At 64.6% G+C, this 25,808-nt stretch overlaps 3 protein-coding genes across 13 annotated transcripts; 2 read left to right on the forward strand and 1 right to left on the reverse strand.

Annotated features, from left to right (window-relative positions):
• Window positions 1-318: 318 nt before the first annotated feature.
• BLOC1S3 (biogenesis of lysosomal organelles complex 1 subunit 3) lies at window positions 319-3,525 on the reverse strand. 2 transcript variants are annotated; one of them, XM_023244956.2, is made up of 2 exons: window positions 3,166-3,525; window positions 319-2,682 (listed from the first exon to the last, which is right to left on the reverse strand). In XM_023244956.2, the coding sequence occupies exon 2, from the start codon at window positions 2,671-2,673 to the stop codon at window positions 2,077-2,079; it is 597 nt and encodes a 198-aa protein (XP_023100724.1). In that variant the 5' UTR covers window positions 2,674-2,682; window positions 3,166-3,525; the 3' UTR covers window positions 319-2,076. The 2 variants fall into 2 exon arrangements, with proteins under 2 accessions (XP_023100724.1, XP_044902370.1); XM_045046435.1 differs by lacking the exon at window positions 3,166-3,525 and adding an exon at window positions 3,004-3,159.
• Window positions 3,526-3,646: 121 nt separating this feature from the next.
• TRAPPC6A (trafficking protein particle complex subunit 6A) lies at window positions 3,647-14,126 on the forward strand. Of its 4 annotated transcripts, none has more exons than XM_003997645.6 (6): window positions 3,647-3,824; window positions 11,599-11,666; window positions 11,866-11,983; window positions 12,608-12,691; window positions 12,897-12,990; window positions 13,808-14,126. In XM_003997645.6, exons 1-6 carry the CDS (start codon window positions 3,741-3,743, stop codon window positions 13,837-13,839), a joined length of 480 nt encoding a protein of 159 aa, XP_003997694.1. In that variant the 5' UTR covers window positions 3,647-3,740; the 3' UTR covers window positions 13,840-14,126. The 4 variants fall into 4 exon arrangements, with proteins under 4 accessions (XP_003997694.1, XP_006941177.1, XP_006941178.1 ...); XM_006941115.5 differs by having other exon boundaries at window positions 3,670-3,824; window positions 11,847-11,983; XM_019819369.3 differs by lacking the exon at window positions 3,647-3,824 and adding an exon at window positions 8,155-8,468.
• Window positions 13,018-24,170, forward strand: NKPD1 (NTPase KAP family P-loop domain containing 1). 7 transcript variants are annotated; one of them, XM_023244950.2, is made up of 5 exons: window positions 13,018-13,807; window positions 17,122-17,235; window positions 18,041-18,442; window positions 20,637-20,768; window positions 22,122-24,170. In XM_023244950.2, the coding sequence occupies exons 2-5, from the start codon at window positions 17,136-17,138 to the stop codon at window positions 23,969-23,971; spliced, it is 2,484 nt and encodes an 827-aa protein (XP_023100718.2). In that variant the 5' UTR covers window positions 13,018-13,807; window positions 17,122-17,135; the 3' UTR covers window positions 23,972-24,170. The 7 variants fall into 7 exon arrangements, with proteins under 7 accessions (XP_023100718.2, XP_044902359.1, XP_023100719.2 ...); XM_023244951.2 differs by lacking the exon at window positions 13,018-13,807 and adding an exon at window positions 14,291-16,331; XM_023244952.2 differs by lacking the exon at window positions 13,018-13,807 and adding an exon at window positions 16,371-16,556.
• Window positions 24,171-25,808: the final 1,638 nt, after the last annotated feature.

Here is a 25,808-nt window from a genome sequence, read left to right on the forward strand (position 1 = left end):
AAAAAAAAAAAAGATAAACTTAAAATTTTTTCACCTTCTTCTGTTAAATAGTTTATGCTCCCTTGGAAATCAGGGCCTTTGCACATGCTTCCCAAGCCCCCCTCCCCCGCGCCAGCCATTCTACTCCACTTCCTCCAGTCTCATTTGCTTATACCTTCAGGGCTCAGCTCAACCTCCCGCATCACTTCCTGGGGAAGCCATGTGACCTCCCCCCATCTGCCCAGACAAGGTCAGAGAGATCTCGGTTATGTCCTCACAAAACTTCTGTACTTTCCGGCACTAATCACAGTGACAGAAAACTTACCACTAAAGTATAAATTGCAATTATTGAATCTATCCATTTATTTAGGAGAGTATTTTATTAATGTCGCCCTCCCCCAGTGGACTGAGCTCTGTGAGGGCTTGGACCAGCTCTTGTGCCCCTGGTGTCCCGTGCAGGACAGGCACAGGACAGGTGCTCAGTAACAGTGTGCTGAATTAACAAAATATGAATAAATGCAGCCCGGGGAAAAAAACAAGGCATCCCGATTTCCCGGCGACAGCTTCCCCCTCAATAGGCCAGAAGTGAAAGCTCTCTCAGAACCCTCATTCTCAAGAGAAATCACCAATGAACCTAGCCCAGCTTAGAGGGGGAGCCAGGACAAATTCTCTACATCAGTAAATGTTTTGAGTTGTTTTTTTAGTGTTTTATTTGAGACAGGGCATGAGCAGGGGAGGGGCAGAGAGAGAGGGAGACGCAGAATCGGAAGCAGGCTCCAGGCTCCAAGCTGTCAGCACAGAGCCCGACGCGGGGCTCGAACTCACAGACCGCGAGATCACGACCTGAGCCGAAGTCGGACGCTCAACTGACTGAGCCACCCAGGCGCCCCAATGTTTTGAGTTTCAATAGGACAGGCACAGAGTACTCTTTTTCACTTCTCTATCCTGGGGGGCGCAGCTGCAGGTTGGGATTAAAAAGTAGGGGAGGGGGATACGTGTGAAGGGGACAGAGGGACCAGAGCTGGGCGCACAAGAGAGAGCAGAGAGTCTGCGAGCCCCAGACCCGGAGCCGAGCCAGAAATCCAAATCCCTGGGGCCTCCAGGGACCAACACAGTAAGCAAACACCCAGTGTGCGCTCGTCGTGTGCAGATTGGTGTCACGAGGCACCCAAAGTTCCCCAAGCAAGCCTGTATTGGGCGCTAAGTGCCTGAAGGGCGCCACTGTGAGCCCGGAGAGTCAGGAGGAGACCCATGTTGCAGCTAGAGCTTGGACACAAAAGGCCACCTTGGCTTGGAGAGTAAGGAGGACATACCAACTTGGTCTGGAGGGTCTGGGGAGATGCCCTCTTAGGCCTGGAAAACTGGAAGGACTCCCTTGGGGCAAGGGGGGGCTCATTTTGGGCCATGGGGTGGGGGGGGGGGCTATGGAGCTCAAGATCAGGTAGGTAGTATAAATAAAACGGGAAAAGCAACAGCAGCTAATCCTAAGGGTACAGCTGGATTCAGGAAACAAGATGGGGCGCAGAGGGTGGAACCAAGCCCAAGGACTGGAAGCGAGGAGACGGCAGAGGACGAACTAGGACGTGGAACCAGGGCCCAGCCTGAGGAGCAGAAAAAGGACCCAGCCTGTGGGGACAAAATTCCAGAAGTGGTTCTAGGACCAGAGGCAGAGACAAGGGAGTGAAGGAAGATGCCATGGAACCTGCACCAGATTCTGGGGCTCCTACGCGAAGAAGCAAGACCACGCCCTGTGAGCAGAAACCAAACTCGAGAAAGGCAGAGCGCAAGAAAAGGTGAAGCAAGGTGAGACCCCGGGACGGAGAAAGATCAAGGAGCGACTGGTTACCCAAGGGCTGGAGCCAAGCCTCAGCGACGGGCTCGGAACCAGGGAGCAGCGACGGGGACAGGACGGGGTGGGGAGGAACCTAGGCTAGAGGTGGGGCGGGGCTGCACAATATTACCCGCCCCCTCTACACACACAGAGCGTTATCCTGGGGGCAAAACAGCAAGATGGGAAGGGAACTACACAGGATACAGAGCCAGGTCCCGGAGGCCTCAAGGACCACCCCCAGGGCGCAGAGTCAGGCGGGGTTACGGCTAAGCTCGCGGTCCCTGATCTTGCTCAGGCTCAGTCCCCGGCACGCCGCGGATGTCGGGCAGCAGGCGGCAGCCGGCCACGATGTCCAGGCGCTCGGCCAGCGCGCAGAGGTCTCCCCGCGCCAGGCGCACGCTGTGGGCGGCCGCCAACCCTGCCGCCTGGGCGGCCGCAAGTCTACTGGCCAGGGCGGCCACATCGCGGCCGGCGCGGCGGTACACGCCGCTCACCGCGGCCGCCACGTCGTGGTCCAGCCGCGCCTGGCTCTCGGCCAGCCGGAGCTGCAGCAGCGTGCGCGCGGGGGCTGGCGCCGGCGTCTCCTCGGTCCCCCAGGTCTCCCCGGCCCTTTCCCGCTGCACCACGAGCGGAGGCAGGTCCCCCGGCGCGGCCTTCGGCTCCGAGTCCGAGTCGGTCTCCGCGGCCTCCCCGGCCACCCGCAGCCCCGTAGGGCGGCCGCGCGTCGGGCCCGAGGGGCCCAGGTACAGCTCCTCCTCCTCCGACGAGGACGCTGAGAGCTCCGAATCCGTCTCGGCCGCCTCCCCCGGCACCACCGTCTCGGGCCTCCGCGGCGGCCTCCGCCGACGACCCTGGGACGCCATGGGGCCGAACTAGGGAGAAGAGGGGCGAAGGGACGGCATGAGAGGCACCTGGCGGTGGTTTAAGAGTGCAGGTTCTGGATTCCCACCCCTTTCACTGACTAGCTTAGCGATTTTTGGCGATCTGCTTCCCTGCCTGGGCCTCAGTTTCCTCTTCTGTAAACGGGCTCGTCATCCCTGCTGCCAGAGATAATGAGAGCTACTGGACCCCACCATCTTTGTGTCCTGACAGGGAAACCGAGGACCAGATGGATGAAGGCTCGGAGGCCCGAGCTTCCAGAGTCGTAACCTAGCTGTTTCCGATTTTGCCTCCTAGAGGCCACACCCTCCAACCTGTCCTCCAAGCCGGTGTCAGATCCGGAAGCACACGAGCTGCTGAGCGGCTCAGGGACCAGCGCCAGGGTCACAGAAAGAAGGACAACCCAGGGGGACTTTGGGGGGTGAGTAGCGTACACTAGTGGGGGCGCGGGGGAGCGCCGACACCGAAGGCCATACCTGATTACCGAAGCTCCGAGCCTGGAGGATCCGCTACGCAGCCCAAGTGCCCCGCCTTCACCGAGGGAGCCCCAACCAATAGGGAAGCGGATAGAGCGGGCATGGCGGCCAAACACGTGGGCCACTCGCCTACCAACCAGGAAGCAAACCCTCAAAACCAGCGGCGGGCGGGTACAAAGCCACGTGAGGAGAGGTACGACCAATAGGAAGTCGGCTGGGCTGGCGCTTCCGGGTTGTGCTGCGCGGCGAGTGGACAAATAAAAATTTTTTAAAACGAGGTTTGCCGCCTGCAACGAGTGATTCGGCCAATGGCGATGCTCGAAAACCCGGAAACCGACAGGAGACGAAGAGAAGGGCGGAGATGCTGTCACGTGCGGCCAATGAGAATAGGCCCTCCCTCTAAGTGCCCCGGGTTCACGCGCGCACCATGTGAGCCCGGAAGGCGGGGTTTAGGCCGCAGCACCGAGGGAGGTGGGAGTAGGCGGGCTCGCGCCTAGGTGCCGGAGGCGGGGCTTATCCAGCTGGGCCAATGAACGCACGAAGCGCTGGACGGTCGTTGGGCGCGAGGCCGGCGCATGGCGGACGCGGCGCTGTTCGAGTTTCTGCACATGGAGATGGTGGCGGAGCTGTGGGCGCACCACTCCGACCCTGGCCCTGGGGTGAGCGCCGGGTCCCGGGGGAAGGAGGCGCGGGCCGCGACGGCAAGGCCGGGTCTACGTCCAGGGGAGCATGGAGGGCGGTTCAACGTCCGGGGTGCAACCCCGGCCCCGCCCCTGCCTCGCTGGGCGCTGGCTCCCTCGTCTGTAAAGTGGGGACTTTTGAAGGGCCGGCCTCGCGGTTACTGCCAAAAGTGAGCGACGAAGCTCCGGGCAAAGCTTAGCTCAAAGCCTAGCACAGAGTCGGGACTTGCTGCCTGGGTTGAATCCCATCCGCTCCCCTAACTAGGAATCAGTCCCTGTGTGCCTCAGTTTCCTCCTTAGTTAAATGGGCATTATAACAGTACCTCAGTCTCCTCGTCCAACAGACACTTATTAGGCACCTACTGTATTCCAGACACGGTCTCCCTCTCCTTGCGAAACTTAACATTTTAGTACGGGAGTCAAACAAAAATATGCCACTGGCTAGCGAGAAGTGCGATAAAGAAAATTTCCGTAGGAGAAAGAAAAGAAAACTTCCGTAGTCCTGAAAAGAATAGGGATGGAGTGATTGATGGCGGAGGAAGGCCCTTCTGAGGAATAGAGTGTAGGAAGCAAGCCCTGTGGTGGTGGGGGGGGGGGGGGGGGGGGGGGGGGGAGCATTCCAGAAGAAGGAACAACAGAGGCAAAGCCCTGAGGTAGGAGCGTGTGCTTGGCATCTTGGCAGTTGGTTCCTAGGAAGAACAGATGAACTCAAACTTTAAAGCCTTTCGTGCGATGTCTGGCACCTCCTCAGCCCCCCAGAACGTGGGAGCTCCTGTTCTAAAAATCTCTTCCCAAGAAGAAAGGGTGAGGGAGAGATTAGGTGCTTGATAAATGAATGCTGTGATTGCTTCTTTTCATTGTTATTGTTAGTATATGATGTTGGTCGATCCGCAAGGCGCTTTTTCTGGCTTAGGTTTTCTGGTTTAGGAGCCTCAGGGAAAAGTGTTGCTTACAGTGGCAACATAGTTTCTTTCGGGTTCACGTTCCCCGGGCTTCATCTAAAACTTAACAGGTGTCGGGCCCTGGGGGAGGCTCTGGGAATTAGTGAACTGTACAAAAACTCCTGGCCCTGCTGGAGCTTATGGTGTGGGGGGTACGCAGATAAATAAGGAACATGGATAAAGTACAGTACGTTAAGGACGTGCTATGAGACAGAGAGCACGGGAGAGGGATTGTGCATCGGCCTGTGTGTTGGAGAGAGGGGTTTGCAGCATCGCCCGTCCATCCTGGCTTTGAAGCCGGGACCCCAGGTGTCCCGGACATCAGCCTTTCCTCCCTCACCGCCAGCCCTCAACCAGGCCCTGCCCGTTCTCCTCCCTGAATATGGTGTCCCACCTCGCCCCACCCGGCTCGAAGCCAGGTGTCCTCGTTGTGATCTTGCAGCCCCCTCCCCTTTGCCCGTGGCCGCCCCGTCCCGCTCAAGTGTGTGTCTGAACTAGGGATCGGTAAGATCCTCTGATTCACGTCCGCACCCCCTCCCCCCACCAGACTGTGTGCCGGTGAAGGCGAGGCCCGGGTCTGTGTTGATCACACGGTGGGGCCTGTGCGCACAGTAGGTCTTGGGCGTGGCTCTGTGGAAGCAGACGCCGCCCCCGTGCCGTGGAGGGCTGGGCTGGGCATCGGGCTCCGTAATCGTGGTAGCACCTGCCGCAAATGAGACGTGCCCTCATGGGCTTCACGCTCCTGGTTTCATTTGATCCTCCTGTCAACCCACAGAGGTCAGCACAATCCTCCCCACTTTGTAGGCTTTGCGGACGAAGACACACAGGCTTTGATGGACGGACTGCTGGCTCTCAAGTGGCAGAGCGAGGAATGTAGAGCTACGCCTCCCGCCTCCAAAGCCTGCGCTGTAAACGCTGGCCCGCATTTCCCGGCGTGTCTTCCCTCACGCTGGCCAGGAGGATTTTAATGGGTTTCTGTGGTCGAGCAGGTGTGGGAAATATTGGGGTTACTCAGGGGTGCTCACCACGGGCTTTCAAAGCACATCAACGTGCCAGAGACCCAGCTGCCCCAGCAAGTCCCATGCCGGGGTCCTGCCTCGCAGCTCCCGGTGGTTCCTGGGTGCAGCCAGGGGTGAGGACTCTGGCGGTTCCCCCACCTCCCCTCTGCCCGGGAGCCGCGCTTTCGGGGGGCAACGTCAAGAGAACTGCTGTTTTCTCAGCCCTTCCTCCGTCTTCCTCTTTCTGTCCCTTCTCTCTGGTCCAACACGTGTCCTGTCTGAACCAGATGCAGGCCTCCTGTCGAGTACTTCTGGTGTCCTCAGTACAGTATTTTGTCAGAGTTTGTCCCCAGAACAGCCTTGCGAAGCCGACCTTATCGTCCCATTTTAGAGGAGGGACTGAGGCGCCAGAGGGGTATCTCCTCAGGGTGCACAGCAGCGATAATCAGAGGGGAAATCAGGACTCAGGCTTCTGGCTCCAGAACTTGTCTGTGGCTTCAGGTCTGTCCCTTCCAGCAGCCGCCGAATTCCTTGAGCACAGGGATGGTGGCTCGTTCATCTGTCCCCGCAGCACGCACGCCCAGGAGCTCTGGGGCTCCCCACATCCTGCCTGGTATGGTGGTTACCTGGGACTGTTGAATGGGTTTTTCTGGATGGTTACAGGTGGAATGGAAGACTAGCCAGAGGAGCCAGGAGGTCAAAGGGCCTTTGTTATCAAAGCAGGAAAAACTTGGGGAGGAAGAGGTCCCTGTGGTTTCTCCACCCCAGCAGCTTTGAAGATAAGGGGGGCCTGGGGCAAAGGAGTTAATGCCTCTGCACACCAAGGAGCCTCGGTCACCTACCTCTGTGAGCCCTGGCGGCAGCCCAGGAGCGATCCTGCTGGGCCAGACCTGCCTCCACCAAGGCCCAGTGAGTGCCCATGCCAGCCTAGGCACCTGGGATGGGTGTACCAGCTCCCAGATGGACCCCTGCCCTCAGCAGGAGCCTGGGTTCCTGGCAGAGCGGCCCCCTGGGGGCAGAGCCCCGGAGGGGGCGCAGTGCACTTGAGGCCAGGGAGCCCGTGGTGGGAGCTTGGGCTCTGTCCTGAGAGTGGTGGGAGCCATAGAAGGTTTAAGCTGAGGTGTGGGGCGTTCGGATTTACTTTTTAGACGGGCCTCCTCAGCCATGTGAACGAACCTGAATGGACATGCAGCCAACTGGCTGCTGCAGGGGCCCAGAGCAGAGGCAGGCGCTCAGCCTGGGGTGGGAGGAATTAGGGGGAGAAGGTGGGACCTGGGGGTGTTTGGGGCTGCCCGGGTGGATGCGGGGGGCGTGTCGGCTCTCTGCGCTTGCTCATTCTTACTCCCCGGCTCCCTCCGAACACTTCTGGGCCTTCTGGGGCCATTCACCTGGGGAAAGCGAGAACTTTCCCTGTCCCTGCACCCTTCTGGAGGTGGGAGCCGGGGCTGCTCCGTCCCAGGTCCCCCCGCCAGGGCCGGCACAGAGGGCCGTGGGCCCGGTGGTGGTGAGCCTCTCAGATCACTGAGGGGCACAGCAGGAGAGACTGCAGGGAGCCCAGCACAGGGCCCCCACCAACTCCCTCCCTTCAGCCCAGGGTGTTCTCTGGGAGTCAAGTGCTCAGCATGTGGGGGGGTGGTGGGGTGGCCTGGTTTGCTCGCTTTCCCACCATCCTCCTTGGAGCTCCGTGGCCCTCGTCAGTCTGGACACTCGGACCTCCCTCCAGCCGAGCACGTTCTTCTCTGTTGTCTCTGATTCTTCTTCCACATTGTTCCACCGTGTCTTCTCGGCTCTCGGATGAACGTTGATTGTTCTGGGTCCCTTCCACGTGTCTTACAACTTTTCTCTCGTTTTTCTCTACCTCGTGTGCTTTCCTTGACGATCCGGGAGGCTTCATCCACCTTACACGCTGGTCTGTTTTTCAGCTCCCTTGTTAACAGATGTTTATTTTAGCTGCCCCACTATCCCTTTCCAAGAGCTTCCCCTCTGTCTGTTGCCCCTTCCTCCCGGCTCCCCGTGCTGTTGGGGGGAGCACCTTCTCGAAGGGGTTCCCCCCTGCCCCTGCATTATGTCATTTCCTGTCAGTGGGTTGTTGTGCAAATAGCCCAGAAATGCCCTGGCTCTGGGCTGGGCCAGGTGGCTGCGAGTCCCCGCCTTGCCTTTCTCAAGAATGACAAATCCCTAGGGGCGTCTGGGTGGCTCAGTCGCTTTAGCAGCCGACCGGTCATGGTCTCACGGTTCGTGGCTTTGGGCCTCGTGTCGGGCTCTGTGCTGCAAAAGCAAAGCTCGCTTTGGCTCCTGTGTCCCGCCCCCGCCCCCTCTCGGCCCCTTCCCTGCTCTCTCTCAAAGATAAATAAATGTTTAAAAAAAAAAAAAAAAGGAATGATAAACCCCTAATCCCTGACGAGCTCTTGGGAGGACCGAGGGAGGCAGGTATGATAGGCGAGGCTTCTGTCTCTTCCTCCTCCGCCCTCTCTTCTCTGCCACCTGCTCATCCTCGGCCCTGCCCTCCCATCGCCCGTCTCCCCTCCCTTTTCTGTTGTTCCTGGACCCACCACCCAGCCTTTCCAGTTCAGCAGATGCGTAATCGGCCCCTAGCGAGGGCTGACTACGGTGGTGCCAGCAGTAACGACGGCTGGGGCTGGGGCTGAGCCGCTGGAGACTGCCGGCCACATCGCTGTCGTGAGGTAGGGCCTGCCATCAGCCCCATCTCCCGCACGGGGAAACTGAGGCCTGGAACCATTAGATAGCTTGCCCAAGGTCACTAAGCAGGACTTGAATCCAGGCAGTCTGAAGTTCACCAAGGGGGAAGCCTGAACCTATGCAGACCTTTCCAGCTCCTCACCCCTGCCACACACCCCTCCCCCCCCGCCCCGCCTCCCTGGCCTGGCTGAGGACCCTGCTGACTCTCTGGCTGTTCCCCCTCGGGACTGCTGTCCTGGCTGTGACCTGGGCTTGGGTGCCACCCCACTGCCCTCCCTGCTTAACTCCTCTTCCTTCAGACTTGGCCCCCGTGCAGTCCTCAAGAAGGAGCGCATCTGTTCTCCCTGGGGCATCGAGGCTGTAACCGCGCCATTAGTTCCTGCGTGTTCCGTCCCAGGGATGGTGGCGTCCTCTCCCGCCGTGCCCGCCCCAGCCTGGTCCGCAGGACCCTCCCCTCTCCCACCCCTCGCCACTGTCCCCCGCCCTCGTAGCCTGAGCTGCACCCCCCATCCCTTTACCCGCCTCCTTGCCTTTGCGCACACCCTCCCCTTCCCGGCCCCCTCCTCTGAGAAGCACCCTGGGGCCCCTCCCCGGGGAGCTGGCTCTGCCCTGCCCGGCTCCCCTGCATGTGGGGTGCCCATCACCTGGGCCCCCATTGTCGCACCAGGCACAGTGGCCAGCTCCTCGAGGCCACCAGGAAATGTTGGTGGAGTGAATGGGGAAGTGTCCCCCTCCCCCCCCCCCCCCCCCCCCCCCCCCGCCCCGTGCTAGGAAGTCCTCAGGGACACATGTGCTCGTCAGAATGGAGCCTGGCCCGCCTCTTTAAGGCGCTCACCTATGGAAGGGGGGGGACAGGGAGCACAGCCCCTTCCTGGGGTTTTCCTCCCGCCAGGGGCTGGTCACCCAGGTTGACAGACTCACCCAGGTTGAGTGACAAGGACAGTAACATTCACTAAGCCCGACTGGGACCGCTCTTAGCCTGCATTTACTAACTCCTGCAATCCTCCTAAGGACGCTGGGAGGCAGCACTGTTGACAGGGTCCTCTGTTTGCCCGTGAGGAAACTGAGGCCCAGGGCAGTTGGCCCCCACCCAGCCCCCCAGCTGGCAGGTAGGCGTCGGGCTGATCTGGCCGTGGACCCTGCGCTCGGCCACTGGTCACGCGTCCCCTCCCTGTCTCACACACCTGAGCTCACCTGCGCAGGCGCCTGCCTTAGCGGTCAGACCCCTCCCCGCTCGCCCACCTGCTGTGCCCCAGGAAACCAGAGGAGCCCCCATGGCAGGAGCGGAGAGCCGGCCGCGGCGGCCACCAGGGAGCTGTGTCATCACCGGGGTCGTTTCCTGCAGGAGGAGCGTGGAATGGCGGGCGAGGGCCTAGGGGCCAGGGGCCTGGCAGAGAAGAGGGGTGCCTCGCCCAGAACCGCAGGCAACCTCTGCTCGGGGCGGGGGGGGGGGGTGGGTGGGGTGAGCGCAGCCCTTGCCACCTCACTGAGGCCGGGACAGCTGTGGGTGTCGTCCTGGCCACCCCCCCGCCCCACCTGGCCGTCTGGGCTTGGGAGCCGGACCCGCTCAGGTTTGAAAGATGGCCCCATGGCTGAGGGGCCTGTTACCTAACCCTCGAAGCCCCGCTTTCCAGGCGTGAAATACAGCCTACCCTACGGGGTGGTGAAAATTCAACAGGAGGTTCGCACAAAGCGCCCGGCACACAGCACGTGCGCTAACCCCGACGGCTCACCTTGTTCGGCCTCTGTTTCCCAAGGGCCTCCCACATGCCAAGGCCAGTGTTGGCTGCTGAAGGTCAGCCCGGGTCCCCACGCCGCAGACTGGTCAGCGCTGGGATCGAGGACCTAACCTGCCGGGAGGGCAGGACGGGAGGCCTCTGGGAGTTGGGGGAGGTGACAGTGAATGGGCGGAGTGGCCCCTCTGCTGGACTAAGGGAAGCTGTCAGGGCACAGGGCAGAGGGTGATGGAGGGACAGCAGGGTCCCAGAAGGCTGTTGAAACCTGCTGAGGCCAGGACATTGTCCCAGAGCCGGATCTCAGCAGGGAAATCCTATCCACCACGGGAAAGGCTCCGGTGATGGCCCATCAGGCCCAGAAAGGAGGCTGGAAGTCACTCCCGGGGGAGGGTGGTGGCCGGAGGAAGGGAGGGGCTCAGGCCTGGTGACTGCCGCTTCCTTCCCAGGGCACCCCCCTCTTGACCCTGCTCCGCCAGATTTTCTCCAGGGAGCACCGCACCTCACTCTACGCTGTCCTGGTATTTCTGATGCCCCCCACCTGCGCCTCTGCCCCTCCTGCCGAGGGACACTGGCCTGAGCTCTGGAGTGCCACGTGGCCACCACTGCCTTCCCTGAGCACCCAAGGGACTCTCTCCCATCCCTGAGCCCTTCCCTTGCGTGTCTCTCCCAGGGGTCTCAGCTGATTTTTTTTTTTTTTTTTTTAGATTTTAGAGACCGTGTGAGCAGGGTAGAGGGGCAGATAGAGAGAGAAAGAGAATCTTAAGCAGGTTCCAGGCTCAGCATAGAGCCTGATTCGGGGCTTGATCCCACGACCTGAGATCATGACCTGAGCTGAAACCAAGAGTCAGACGCTCAGCCGGCTGAGCCACCCAGGCACCCCGTTGGCTGACGTTTTAAGGCGTGATGAACAGAGTTGATTTTTGCAGCTTCCTGCTGGCCAGGCCACGAGGGTGGGCCCCACGGCCCGGGGCCCCCTTGCTGTGGCTGCAGGCGTGCTGCCACGAGAGCCCCCGGGCAAGTCACCGTGAGCCCCCCGGAGTGATCAGAGCACTACCTGCCCACGGGGTGTTGCAAGGCACACACCGGAAATGCTCGCGATAAGCGACGGGTGTTCTCAGGACAGAGCTGACAGACGAGCAGGTGGAAGCCAAGCCTGAGGAAGACCCCCCATTTTTCCCGCAGCAACAGGGAGCTGGTCTTCAGAGCCGATGGTGTCTGTGGAGGCATCGCGTGGCGGGGGCACAGCCCTCCCTCCCGGCTCTCCTTACCCTTGAGCTCGCAGAGATGGGCACGTTGGTCTTAGGGTCCCCTCTGTGGCTGCTGCCCCAGGACACTCCCTCTTGGGGCTCCCCTGAGCCTCTCTTCCCTGGCCTTTTAGGGACAGAAGATGAGCCTGTCTGTCCTGGAGGGCATGGGCTTCCGTGTGGGCCAGGCCCTGGGCGAGAGGTGAGAGCCAGCACTTCCTGTCCTTCCCCTCCTGGCCAGAGGCAGGCAGGACCCGAGGTCAAGTCCCTTCCTGGGCACACCTGGACGGGGAGGGTCGTGTTGCTCCATATAGGAACCCAGCCTGGCGTTCCCCCCCCCTTCCTAACCCCGGGCTCCCCATCCCGGCCCACCCGGCCCCAGTGTCTGCCGCTGCCCCCAGGCTGCCCCAGGAGACGCTGGCCTTCAGGGAGGAGCTGGACGTCCTCAAGTTCCTATGCAAAGACCTGTGGGTGGCCGTGTTCCACAAGCAGATGGACAGCCTCCGCACCAACCACCAGGTGTGTTCCTGGGCCCGGGGCCCGGCTTCCTGGCTCAGGGCGGAGGCTGAAACCAAGAGGAGGCTGGAGAGGGCCCCCCCTCACCCCAGAGGCCCGGCCTCCCCTCTCTGGGCCTCTGCCCAGTCCTCCGAGGGAAGCCAGGAGGCCACTATGGGGCGTCCTGGCTATCGCCAGAGTTTCCACAGGCCTCCCAAGATGGGGCCTCGCAGCGGGCAGCAGGCGCTCGTGGTTGGTAGCACCTCGCCCCGGCGAGTCGCCGCTTGTCTCGAGCTGGCCCGACCTCCTATTAGGCGCCCACGCTGTGCCGGGCCCTGGCCTCCGCTTCGAGGGCCGGGTCCGCAGCATCTCACCACAGCCCTGGGAGGAAGGACCAGCCCGGAAGTCCTGCAGCTAGAGGGGCAGGACCCACATGCCCCATGGGCGGATACCTGGCCCAGGCTGGGCAGCTCCCGGGCCCTTCTGCATAGCTCCAAAGGATGGACCCCCAAAACAGGGGTTTTGAGGGAGGGGTCCCTCCAGACCTCAGCCCAACGGAGCAGGGGGCGCCGGGTCCTGGCTTATCCCTCCCCGCTACAAAGGCACAGGTGCCTCCCCAGCCCCCACTGGGCTCCTCTCTGCCCCCAGGGGACCTACGTGCTGCAGGACAACAGCTTCCCCCTCCTCATCCGGATGGCCTCCGGCCCGCAGTATCTGGAGGAAGCACCCAAGGTAGGGAGGGTGCCTGGACTCCACAACCCCCCACTTACACACGCCTGCCCCAAAGCAGGCCTGTCCTCAAGCCGAGCGACTGTCCCATGGCCTGGGACCCAGGGAAGGAGGTGACCCCCACTGTGGAGCCCAATGCCCCGTATGGCCCCGGTCCTGGGTATTGGCCTCCCCTCTTCCCTGGGTGACTTGTGTCCCCTGTCCCCAGTTCCTGGCCTTCACCTGCGGCCTCCTGCGAGGCACCCTCAGCACCCTGGGCATCAAGAGCCTGGTCACCGCCTCCGTGGCATCCCTGCCCACCTGTGAGTCGGGGGGGGGGGGTGGGGGAATCTTCCCAACCCTGAAGTGCGGTGGGGGCTCCGAGCCCTCCCGCCCCTGCCCCCGCTGAGGGTCGGGGAGGCGGGGCCAGGGCTGCCAAGCCCCACTTACAGATGGGAAATTTGAGACCCAGAGAGCTTAAGTCACGTGCCCTGGCCACCCGGCTGGTGCGGCCCGTCCGTGCCCCCTGGCCACACCCCCCCAGCCTGCTTCCCTGGGGTGCGTGCCAGGCCAGAGCAGGGGACATCGGTGATGAGCTGGTCTGGTGGTTTTGAACGTTGTTCCGGTTGGACGTGATAGAAGTCAGCCTGGTTAATGCTCTGATGGGGTCCCCAAAGGGTAGCCGGGGCCTACGGGCCACAGCCTGTCTGGCGGGGTGTCCTGACCCCCCACGGCCCTCCCATCAGACAGGCTGAAGCTTCATCCCTACCTGGGGCCAGCCCACCCTCTGCTGCCCCACCCCCCAGGTGTCCTTCCCTCTGTGGGTCCCCGAGGCCTCCTTGTGGAGGGGCCCCGAGACCACGTGGGCAGGACCTGAGCTACACATGCCACAGAAGCCCGTGCCCGGCCCTCCTCAGCAGCCTGCATGCTTGACCTTCGTGCCGCTAGTCACCCACACAGCTCTGGGACGCGGGCCAGGTGGGCGGGGAGCAGCACCCCCTCTGACCACCCGTCAGCCCAGCCCAAGGCCACGCAGTCTGCTGGTGCTGGACAGGGATGAACATCTCTGAGCTGTTTGGGTGCTTTCTGGCTCGCCCCTGAGGTCCCAGCCTCCAGCTAACGCCAGCCCTTCTCTTCCAGGTAAGTTCCAGGTGGTGATTCAGAAAACCTGAGAAGCCCCGGGCCCGCACCCCAGCTGAGCCTCACCGCCGCCCCGGCCCGGGGGGGCCTCGGACCACTGCCTTTGGGGGTGGCCAGAGGACTGGTGTTGGGCACCCCAGACTCTATGGGTGATGAACAGGTGGGGGGCGGGGGTCCAGCCGCTTCAGGGAGTCCCATGTGCTCAGGTGGGTGTCCTAGGGAGGTAAGGGCATCCCAGGTTGGGGCTGGTGTGAAGGGTTCCCTGCACGGGACTCCTCCTTCTGCGCGGCAGGTGCCCAATAAAGGTTTTGCGTGTGGAGCTGGGTTTAACGTGGAAGGTGGAGGGGGTCACTCTGAGTGCGGACGGGGAGGAGGCATCTGTGACTTTGTCACTCGTCCTGCGGAGGTGGGAAGCAGAGCACCCTGTGTGGCTCCCCCCCCCCCCCGCCCCTTGCAGGCCCCTTCCACCCCCAGCCCACAGCCTCCTGCCCTGCACACCTGGCAGGGGAGGCTGGCCCCGGGCGCTGGCCGCCCTGCCAGAGTCAACAAGTCTGGGGCTGTCCTCTGCCCAATGGGGCGCACAGAATGGACCTCTCCCCGGAGAGCGGGGCTGAGGCCGCCCGGAGTGTGGGCGGGGGTGGGCCTGGGGCTACCTGCACCGAGGACGGACCAGAGGAGACGGGCCAGACGCCCTCATTTCCCACCCCCCGCGCACACTCTTGAGGTGCCTGGCGGATGGGAATTCTACCCAGAACAGCAGCCTGGCCGACCTGCCCCCCGGGCAGTGGTACCCATCCCCCACCGCCTCCCCCCTTTACGTTCATAGCACCCAAGGGTGTCACACACCGGGACTCTGCCCAGGCCCCGCTGCCTGCTTCAGAGCTGTAAACTGAGGCTGGGGTGAGACCCAAGTGGGAGGAGAAAGGGTCTTCTCGCTTAAAACAACCACCGGTGGGTGGGGGCTCCTCCACCTCTGGAGGATCCTGTGAAGACACCCCATCTGGCCCCTGCCCCGCCCCCCAGCCTAGAAGGCTGAGCTCTTTGTTCCCTGGCCTGCCTCTGGACTCCCCACATGCTGTTCCCTGCCTAGGCTGCCCCACCTCTGGCCCACTCCCCACTCTCCTCCCTCTTGGGCACCCGGGAGCCAGCCGCTTGGCCTCTGAGTGGTTCCTCGCTGTGCCCCCAGCCCCCAGAGGACCCCTGGACGCTTCTTCTGGCCCCGTGCCGTTTACTCCTGTTCAGCACACTTTTGCCCGGGTCCCTCTGGATCCCTCTGTGGGGCACTGGCTCTGCCCAGTACAGAGCCTGGCAGACGCTTCCCGAATGAATTGGTTATTCAGGCTGGGCAAGGCGGGCAGGGGATTGGCCCTGTCCTGCCCTCAAGAAGCTCCTGGGCCCATCCTGGAGGTTCCCCCCCTGCAGACTCACCCCCAACTGAGACATACTCCCCTTCCCCCCCACCCCGCCCCCGTTGGCCTGGCCTCTGGGGGCGGCAGTGGGCAGAGTCCCCAACTGGTGAAGGACAGGGAGGAAGCCTTCCCAGGAAAAGCGGCTTGAAGACCTGAGGAGGAGAGAGGACTGGCCCCCAGCAGACAAAAGGACGCATGGCTCTGGTCGCCCAGGCGGAACCCCTAGAGGGGCAGCCTGCTGGACCATCTGGGTTCCCTTCTGTCTCGTCCTGAACCCCCTTGTCCCGGGCACCGTTCGGTGGTTGTCTCCCCCGCCCCCCCCCATCACCCTGTCGGGACTCCTTGTCAGGCAGCCGCAGGGAGCCTCCCACCACCCAGGGGACAGGAGGGGAGCCCCAGAGCCTGCAGCACAAACCACGGCTTTCAAAAGCCCTACCCTCCCTCCATGTGACCTGGGGCGAGGGACTTCATCTCTCTGGGCCTCCGTTTCCTCGTCTGTCATGGCCTCACGGCTGCCCCCCGGGGAAGTGGTGAGGAAGAAGGGCTGACTACAGGGAAAGCGCATAAACCACGCGCGGCTCCCGGTAGGGCGCTACGTGCGGGCAGCATCCAGGGCGGCCTGGTTAAGTGGGTCAGCCGGTGCCCACAGGTGCTCACTGCCGTCATTACCGAGTGCCAGGTTCTGTGCTCAGCGGACTCCTCCTGACAACCACGGGAGGTTGGCTGTCACTGGCCCACTCAGCAATGAGGAAGGTGAGGCTCAGAGAGGTGAAGTCACTTGCCCAAGACCACACAGCGGGGCCCTGGAGGAACTGGCATCTGAACCCGGGACTGTGGCCTTCTCTCAGTTCCCGACTCTCAACCCCTGGGCCGGCTTCCTTCCCCGGGCAGAGTCTGCCGATCCCCCAGGAGGACAGCCCCCAGTCCTCGAGAGCAGAGAGCACCGGGGCAGGGCGGGCACTCCAGGGGAAGGGGCGGGGGCAGGGCGGGCAAACCGGTCGGGCGGCTGGCACCCGGCTCGGGCCCTGTCTCCAGTGGGGCCCGTGCTGACGGGCGGTGAGGCTGGCACAGCAGCTCGGCGGGGCAGGGAGCTGGGGCCTGGAGGCTGCCGTCAGGTACGGGGGGGCCCCAGGTGGGGGGCAGGCGGGCAGGGGCCACGCGCCGGGCCCCCAATCCTCACTGAGCCCGTCCTCACCCCGTTTCCTCTGCCCCTCCGCTTCGCCGCCCCCCCCCACAGCCTCCCGCCCTCCCTTTTGCTTTCGGCTCTTTACAGTTTAAACCTGTGCGCCCCATCTCGCCCCGAGTTTGCTGAGTCTCTTCCCGGGTTGGACCACCGTGATGTAATGTGCTCCCCCAGGATTCCCCTCCCGCCCTCATCCAGGCCCTAGATGTACCGGCCCTGAAATTTCAGTCACCCGGTGGCTCCCGGGGCTCCCAGCTCTCACCACGCCGGTTACATGTCCCTTCAAAGGGCGCCAGGCGCCACCTCCCACGGCGCACACCCCCAATACCTGGTGGTGCCCTGAGTTTACTCGGCACCCCCGGGCTCCCGTGTTTCCCCGGCCCACAGCTGCCCGGCAGCCCCCCTGTCCTGGCCTCTTAGAAACCCCCAGGGGCGCCCAACACCCAATCACCAGCCCTGGGAAATCTCACGCACCCCAAATCAGCCCCTAGCGCCCGCATAACCATTCCCCGTTCGCTCACGTCTAGCTGTCCTTCCCCCCCCCCCCCGCGACCACTCACTTTTACTCTGAAGAGCACCTCCGCGCCCCCCTGGTGACCCAGGGCCCCAGTGTCAGGGACAGGATCTCTCACCTGTCCCAGGTCACGTCTCGGGGGTGGGCTCTTCCTGCCGACGCCCAAGGGTGCCGCGCGGGCACTCAGCCCTCTCCTTCCCCCGAGCAGGGCCCCCCGCCGCCATGCACAAACACTACACCGTCCACTTCGCCAAGGGCGCCCTGCCCTCTCGGACCCCCGCCGAGCGCTACTTCTTGGACCCGGAGTTGGGGCGCCATAAAGGTAGGGGTTCAGTTTGGGGGGACGTCCCGGCCGGGAGAGTGGTCTGTGAGCGGGGAGGCCGCCGAGTGGATGGCTGAACGCAAGGAGAAGCTGAGGGCCCAGGAGAGGGGCCGCCGCTGCTCCCCACGGAGGCTTCTGCGTAAAGGGGCCGCGGGTGGGGGCCGTGGGCCCCGAGGAGCCCAAAAGCGTGAGTCCAGGATGCGGGTGTCAGAGGGGGAGGCCCAGCCGGCCTACCCCTCCCCCCAGCGTGGGAAGAATTCCCCCACCCCGGATTGTGAGCTCTCCCCACCCCTGAGTGGGTACGAATGGGGGTCTGGGGCGGGGGCGGGGGCAGCGCAGTCTCGGGAGGCCCTGCCTCCCGGGGCAGCCCCCTCCCCACCGGCCTTGCCGGAGCCCGGGTGTGAGGCCGCCCCCTTCTTCTCAGTCCTGGCCACCTCCCACCACTCCAGCCTCCTCGGGACCAACCCGGCCAGCTCCTGATGGATCCCCTTCTGCTCCCCGAGCCCTGGGGACCCATCCCCCAGGGGCCGAGGACTTTGGGGGCAGCAGGGACTCCCAAGTCGTCGTCCCCGCTCCAGCCCCTCGCCCGGCTAGAGCCCAGGTCTCTGCACCTCTTCTTCCCACCCACGGGAGAGCACGGAGACCGGCCCCTCCCTTGCCCACACCCCCTCCTCATTTTCTCTGATTTCTCCGGGGCCTCAGAGGAAGGACCAGCCCCGGCCTCCACCTGAAGACTCGACCTGGTTCCAGTGCCCGCCAGGGCTCAGGGACCCAGGCCCAGTCACCCCCACTTCCTTCCTTCCAGGATGCTGTCACCAGTGGTGCCGTGACCCGGCGGCCCTTCCAGCCCACGGGCCCTGCCGGCTGCCCCCACAGGTGCGCTGGCAGCTGGCCTACAACAACCGGGGGGGTGTCAGCGGCTGCCCCCCCGGCCCCCGGCCCCCCAGCCCCCTGCGACAGCGGCTCTGCTCCGTTCCAGGGGTCCAGAACGGGCCACCTGCAACCGCTGCTGCCCCCACGCAACCGGCCAGCGCCCCCCAGCCGCCCCCCAGGCCCACCATGTCACCTGCCACCGCAGCACCTGCCATGGCCAGCGGCGGCCCGGCCCCGCCCCGTGCAGCCGGCACCCTCCTGGAGCCCAGCAGGCCCAGTGATGCCCGCCCCCTGCCCGCCCCGGCAGCCTGCGGTTCCTTCACCTACAGCTCGGGTGCCTACCCAGTCCTCCTGAGGGCTCGTCCCTGCCGCCTCTCCCCCCTACCCCGCTGTCCAGGCCTCTTGCTCCTCAGCCCGCCAGCCTCCCCGCTCACTCTGGTCCCTGTCTCGGGGTTGGGGGGGGGGGGGTTGCTCCTCCCTGCCCGAGCCTCTGCTTCACCCGTCGGGATCCAAAGCTGCCAGGCCAGGCCTGCCCTGTCCATGGGGCCTTTGTCCGGGCCAGCCAGGGGTCTGGGCCCTGGCCGTCTCCCTCTGCTGACAGCCTTGCTCTGTTTTCTCTCTTCCCGGCCCTCCCTCCCCCCAGCCCAGCAGGCCAGGGAGAACTTGGGGCAGGGGGTGACAAGCACCAGCTTGCTGGCCAGCCCCGGTGTGGGGCAGACGGTCAAACATGCAGCTAAAGCAAGAGGCAGGGACTGGCCTGGGGGCTGGAGAGAACAGCGTGGCCAGGGGAGGGATCCATCCATCCATCCATCCTGGGACTGGACGGCTGTCCTGGGTGCCCAGCTCTGTTCCGGGGGAGCGGGGTGGGGAGATGGCAGGGAGCAGGGCAGAGGCTGCCCCCCTCACACGGAGCTCACGATCTCTAGGCGGCGGAGGGGAGCTGGGTACAGGCCGTGAGAGGAATCAGAGAAGTTGAAGCGTGTCACCCCACAATAGGCACGCTGGGGGAGAATAGGGCTGGGAGAGGAGCGAAGGGAGCATCAGGGCTCGCAAATTAAATAGGGTCATCGGGCGAGGCCTCAGGAAGGCAGGATGTGAGCAAAGAAGGGGCAGTCCTCTCAAGTAAGTGGCAGAAGGATCAGCAAACGCAGACTCTGAGGTGGCCCGTTCCAGGGACAGTGTGTGGGGAGGGTCACACGGGGCCACAGCCTGGTGGCTGTGGGGAGGGGGAGGCGGGAGCCGCGAGCTGGCTTGGGATCTAACAGGAGGGTGCGCTGTGGGAGGTGAGCATGGGAAGCCGGAGTCCGAGTGGGCGAGGGGGGTGACCGAGGGGGTGGCAGGGGAGATGGGGACACGTGGCTGGGTTCCGGGTCTGGTTTGAAAGTAGAGCAACAGCCAGGCAGGGGCTCGGGCTCCAGGTCAGGCACCACCTCGTCGCTGGTGGCTCTCGGCCGTGACGCCCATGTCACACACAGAAGCAGAGGCTTGACGAGGTGAGGCCACCCCAGGCCTGGCGCTGACCTCGGGGAGGGGGCGGGGATCCTGCAGCCCACGGGCCCACCACGGGCCCACCGTGCACCCACCCGGAGGCTGGCCAGGCACAGCCCACAGCTGAACCCTGCCTTTCTGGTGCCCCAACCCCAGGCTGAGAAGTGGCACTCGGCGGGGGGATCTGGGGGGCAGGGTGCCCTCAGTCAAGCGGACGCCGTAATGCACAAGGACTTAAACCTGGACCTGCTCCCTAAATGGCCACCCCAGACCATGGCATTGACCAAGCGCCCCCCACCCCGCCCCGGCCCATCCTTGTAGCATCCACACTGCCCGGTGTTTCTGCACTCCACCCTCCAGAAGGAGGGACTGAGCCTCGCTCAATGGCAACGCTCTACCTGGGTCATGCAGAGAAAGGTGGCAGGGCCAGGACCAAGAGGCGGGTCTGCCTGGGCTTGGGGGCAGGACGGGAGCTGGTGGGCATGGGGTCCTGGAGAGGGAGAGAGATCAGGGTAAGGGATGGACAGGAAGCTGAGAGGAGCCTGTGACTGTCAGGGCCCTTCCACACTGGGGCCAGGCTGGCAGAGCAGGCAGGAGCCGACACGCAAGATTCTGGAGCCCGCAGAGAGGTGTCTTAGGCATCTGAGAGCCTCAAGTCGCGAGAGAGGCCCATGGGGTTTTTCTGGGAGAATCACGGGCTGGTGGCTGGGCCTGGTGACCCTGGTGACCTAGGGCCTCCCATGGGCCTCTGTGCTGGGGATCGGTGGGGTGTCTCCTGGCCTTTCCCTGGCGGGTCTGGGGTCAGCTCCTCCTGCGGTGCCCGGAGGGACACATCTGACCCGGAGGAGGGGGTTGCCTACTGCCCCAGAAGTCTCCATCTGAGGGTCTGACCTGAGTCACCTCGGGGAAGTGGGGAGAGGGATGCCGATGCGGGCAGGAGCTGAGGGTGGGCTCTCTGGAGGGCAGATGGGTGGATGGTGGTGCCTGGCCAGCCTCATTGACTCAGTTTCCCCTCCCCCGCCCCCCACCCCGGCCTCCAGATATTCTGACAGAAGATGACGTCTACTGCAGCTGCCTGGCCAAGACCCTCTGCCACGTGCCTGTCCCTGTGACCGTGGGTTTCTATGCCCCCTTTGGCTGCCGTCTGCACATGATGCTGGACAAGATCACCGGTGAGGCTCTCTGTGTGTTGGGGGAGGGAGGCGGTGGGGGGGGGGGGGAGGAAGAGGGGAAACGGAGCCTCTGATCCCTGCCCAGCCTCAGGCTTCCCCTGCCTGCCCCAGTCCAGAGGCCCGGAAGTCAGCATTAACCAGGTCCCTCCTGATGCCCGCAGCCTCTGCCCCCGGCTCCCCGCGCGTTCCCTCTCTGGCCTCCTGGCCAACAGTCTCATCCCCTCTTCTGCCAGATCTGCTCCAAGGAATCTTTTTAAAGATAAAGATCTAGCCCCATCCTCCCCCTGTTCAAAAGCCCTCCCTGGTTCCCCAACACTCTGGGGAGAAGACCCAGGGTCCTCACTGGCTCCCGCAAAGTCCCTCCTGTACCCACCCCCCGTCCCCCGGACCCATCTCTTCTCAGCAGTGGCCCGGGCAGGGCCTGGTGTCCACAAGGCCCCTAACAGATAGGTGTTAAGTGAGCCCAGGGGCTGACACGTGGCCAGGATCCACAGCAGCTCGGACCTGGTTCAAGCCTTGCCCAGACCCCAGCCTGACGGTGGCCAGAGGGGCCGGAGGAGATTCACCTCCACGAGCCTGGCCCCGGTGAGCCGGCCTCTGCCCCTGTGTTGTCACACAGCGACAAACAGGGTCCTGGGAGGAGAAAACATTCAGCTAGAAGGAAAAAGGAAGCAGCATTCTGGAGCTCCTAGTCTGTACTAGGTGACTGGCACAGGCCCGCTCATCGTTCACCGACCTCAAGAGCAGACCGACCCTGCCCCTCAACCTCTCATGATCCATCCTTCAAACACTCCTTCCCCCAGCACTTCCTTGGCGCCCAGGGGACGCAGGACGCCCAAGACGACCAGAGCCCTGCCCTTCCTGGCCTCACAGTCCAGAGAGGGAGACAGACCTGTCCCCAGAGAGGGATGACCCCCCGCCCCTCAGTAGTGGGTAGGGTTGGGGTGCCCAGGAGGCACCTGGGGATCAGCGAGGGCTTCCTGGAGGAGGAGGTGGAGCACCGAGCCAGGAAAATCAGACCAAGGCTGTACTCTGCTGCCCTGCGCTTCGCTTCCGCGGCACCTCGCACGCGTTCCTTCACTCCTTAGGGCCTTCCTTCCCGCTCCCGTCCTCTCTCCCCCTCGGGCGCTCCGCTTCTGCCCACCCACGACCTTGGGCCCCGCCCCCAGCCCTTTTCCCGTCCGTGCCGTGCCGGGGCGCAGGCCTCTCCTCCCGCCCTCCCGCACCCGCGTCAGCGTTTTCGTCCGGGGAGTTGGTTGGGGGGGCGGGGGGGGGGCCTGGCTCCACCTCCCACTCCTGGGCCCCGCCCCTCACGCGGTCCCCCCGCGCCCGCCCTCCCCTCGCTCCCCGCAGCGCTGATGCAGCAGGAGGCGGCGCAGCGCGAGGCCGAGGAGCTGCGGCGCGTGCGGTGGCAGCCGCGGGCGGTGCGCGGCTGGGGCTTCCCGCGGCTGCTGTGGTACCTGGTGTTCCTGCAGCCGGTCATCACCGAGGTGCACCTGCGGCGCAAGAACGTGAAGTTCCTCTTCATCCGCTTCAGCGCCTGGCAGTACGCGGGCACCGACAAGCTGTGGGCCGGCCTGGTGACCACGCTGTGCGAGGGCATCCGCCACCACTACGGCGCGCTGCCCTTCAGCGTGTACTCGGTGCTGGGCAACAAGCCGGCCACGACGCCGGGCTTCTGCCAGCGCGAGTGGCACTGCCGGCGCCGCGTGTGCCTGGCGCTGCTGGCGCTGCTGGCGGCGCTCGGCCTCGGCGTGGGCCTGCTCTACCTGTCGGTGGGCGCCCGCGCGCCGGGCCACGGCGCCGCCGGCGGCAGCCTGCTCCGGGTGTTCGGCGGCGCGGCCACCACGCTGTCGGGCTCGGGGCTGCTCATGGCCGTGTACTCGGTGGGCAAGCACCTGTTCGTGAGCCAGCGCAAGAAGATCGAGCGGCTGGTGTCTCGCGAGAAGTTCGGCAGCCAGCTGGGCTTCATGTGCGAGGTGAAGAAGGAGGTGGAGCTGCTCACCGACTTCCTGTGCTTCCTGGAGATCTACCAGCGGCGCCGGCTGCGCGTGGTGCTCGAGGTCACCGGGCTGGACACGTGCTACCCGGAGCGCGTGGTGGGCGTGCTCAACGCCATCAACACGCTGCTGTCCGACAGCCACGCGCCCTTCATCTTCATCCTGGTGGTGGACCCCAGCATCCTGGCCGCGTGCCTCGAGAGCGCCGGCTCCATGAAGGGCACGGCCGACAACGGCTACCTCTTCCTCAACCGCACGGTCACGCTGCCCTTCTCCGTGCCCGTCATGGGCCGCCGCACCAAGCTGCAGTTCCTGCACGACGCCGTGCAGAGCCGCGACGACCTGCTCTACCGCGAGATGACGCGCAGGCTGCGGCCCGGCTGCCGCGGGGGAGGCGGCGAGGTCGCGCAGCTCCTGGCGGTGGAGACGCAGGCGGGCGCGCGGGGCGCGCAGAGCCGCATAGACGCCGAGGCGGCGCGCCGCATCCAGGAGGCGCTCTTCTGCCTGCACGACGAGCGCGACTGCCTGTACGAGTACGTGCCCGACAACGTGGTGTCCATGCGGCGTATCGTCAACACCGTGCCCATCACCGTGCGCCTGCTGCAGCAGCAGGACGGGGACTTCGCGGGCCCCACGCCGCGCCAGGCCGTGGCGTGGGTCGTGCTCGCCAACCAGTGGCCGTGCCGCCTCAGCTGGGCGCTGCAGTGCCTGGAGGACCGGCAGCAGGCGGGGGGCGCGCCCGAGGCCCGCGCGCGCCTCTGGGACGTGTTCTGCGACAACAGCCGCGAGCTGCACGCCATGACCAAGGCGTTGCAGAACGTGCTGGACTTAGACGGCGACCCCGAGCTTTTCGAGCGCTTCCTGGGCGCCGACTTCCCCTTCACCGTGGCCGAGGCGCAGAGCCTGCTGCGCTGCACCGTCAACCTGGACCACTCCATCCGCCGCCGCATGGGCCTCATCCGGGCGGTCAGCGCGCTCAAGCCGCCCAGCGCGCCCGGGTCCCCGGCCCACGCCGCCAACGGAGCCGGCCACGCGCCCGGGGCGTTGGGGGCAGGGCAGGGCGCCGGGCACGCCCCCGGGCACGCCGGCGAGGCCCACCGCCCACGGGACCGGGCGCACGGGGGCAAACCGCGGCCCGGGACGGGCCTCGAGTGGGTGCCCCGGGAGGCAACGGCTCCTCCCGCCGCCCAGATCGGGGTGTGAGGGGTTCAGCCGGCCCGCGGCCCGTGTCTGGGATGAGGCCTCCGGTGGCCACCCCGCCCCGCACCCCCAGACGAAGCTGTGAGCCGGAGAGAGCTGTAGGCAGGCGCAGCGTGTCGGAGCCGGCGTCTGAGAGCTGGCGCGGGAGGACCAGTGAAGAAGCAGCCCGGGTTCAAGTGCAATAAACGGAGATGTGAAAGCCCCGGTGGGTCTTCATGTCCTGGTCTCCCTGGCTTACGGCTGCCCTGTCCCGCCAAGCCCACGTCACCCCCTGGGGAGTCCGGCAGCCTCTGCCGGGGCCTCATTGCTGGCATCCCGGGAAGCAGGAGAGGGCGTGGGGGCGGTGGGTGAGGCCACTGAGGCAGGGCAGAAGGACGGATGTGCCGGGTTGACTCAGGCAACAGGGAGCGCCGAGAGGCCTCGGGGGATCCAGGTCCTTGTCCCCACACCCTAGCCTGCCCCTTTGCAGGCATTTCCGAGGGCGGTGTCCCCGGTGACCTCAGCAGGCTGGTCCACTCCAAGGGTGGCGCTCTGCCCCTGGCGTAATGGATTAATTAGGGTTCGCCGGCACTTCCGCCAGCTGGGGCGGGCAGCGCTGCCTCCCCAGAACAAGTAACTGTCCAGGGAGCACCTGCCCACGGGCCATCCAGGGCCACCTGATGAGCCCTTTGGGGACTGGGAAGTTGAGGCGCAGAGACGGGCACCTGTGGGACATACAGAGTCGGAGCCAGAGCCGGGCCGCGGTGGGGGCGGTGGTGTTTCTTAGCTACTGCGGCTCACACTTTCCCCTCCCACCCGTGTGATACAGCGAGGAGGCAGGTGGCACTCCTCAGACACCTTCTACGTCCTCGCTGGTCCAAGTAGCCACCCACTCGGGCCCGCGGCGTGCCTGATCCAGTCCAGCTGGGGAGGGGGGGACCAGCACTTAACCTGTCCCGTGTGACCAGAGCTCAAGGGTGTGACCTCTGAGCCAAGGCCCTAAGGGCTGAGGGGACAGGCCCAGAGGGAGCCGAGAACTCTTCAAAGGCACCCACCCTCAGGCCGTGCGGCCTGGTGGGGGTACTGACCTCGCACTGCTCAGCTCCAAGGCTTGGGCACAGCACCCCGACTCCACCGGCCAACGACTGCTTCCGAGTGGACGCGGGGCAGGAAGCCGGCATGTGACTGACTGAGGCGCTGCCTTCCAGTCCCGGCAGGGCTAAGCTTGGAGTAAACCCGCACCTGCGAGATGTTCTCGGGCAGTGGGGGGGGTGGGGGGGGGTGGAAGCCGCGGCCCCCGTCACGTGGTGCCGTCTGTGGCCCGTGTCTCTTAGACGCTGACAAAGCCTGAGTCCAACAAAGCTAAGCGGGGGGACAGGTGGGTGTCGCAGGGCAGCTGGGCACAGCCGGGACGGTGACGGGCCACCGGCCTTGCCATGGTCTGTGCAGCTTTGCCGCTGGGACCCCGCACCGAGGTCAGTCCTCGGGGCTGGTTCCCACGGACAGAAAGGAACGTAAGCGACGTGTGTCCCTTTCCCGTCGCGCCAACGAGAGAAGAAGCAGGTCTGCCCTCTCCACTCCCCTCCCCCATCCGCCCGCCGGGTGCAGGGGCTCCCCGGGGCCTAAGCAGAGGCAGAGCCACGCGAGACCTGGGGCCACAAGTCACTTTGTGGGGAACGGCTGCCTGCTACCTGAACTTTCACATGTGCGAAAACAAACCCTGTGTACCGGCACGGACGTCTGGCCACAGCATCTAGACTCGCTGGGTCTTCACAAGCCCCAGCGACGCTTGGACGGCCGAAGGCCAAGGGAAAACACTTAGCCAAGGGGATCCACCCTTGTGATCCAGGACTGGATCCAG

The sequence above is a fragment of the Felis catus genome, chromosome E2, assembly GCF_018350175.1.
Source record: "Felis catus isolate Fca126 chromosome E2, F.catus_Fca126_mat1.0, whole genome shotgun sequence".
Classification (NCBI taxonomy): Eukaryota; Metazoa; Chordata; class Mammalia; order Carnivora; family Felidae; genus Felis; species Felis catus.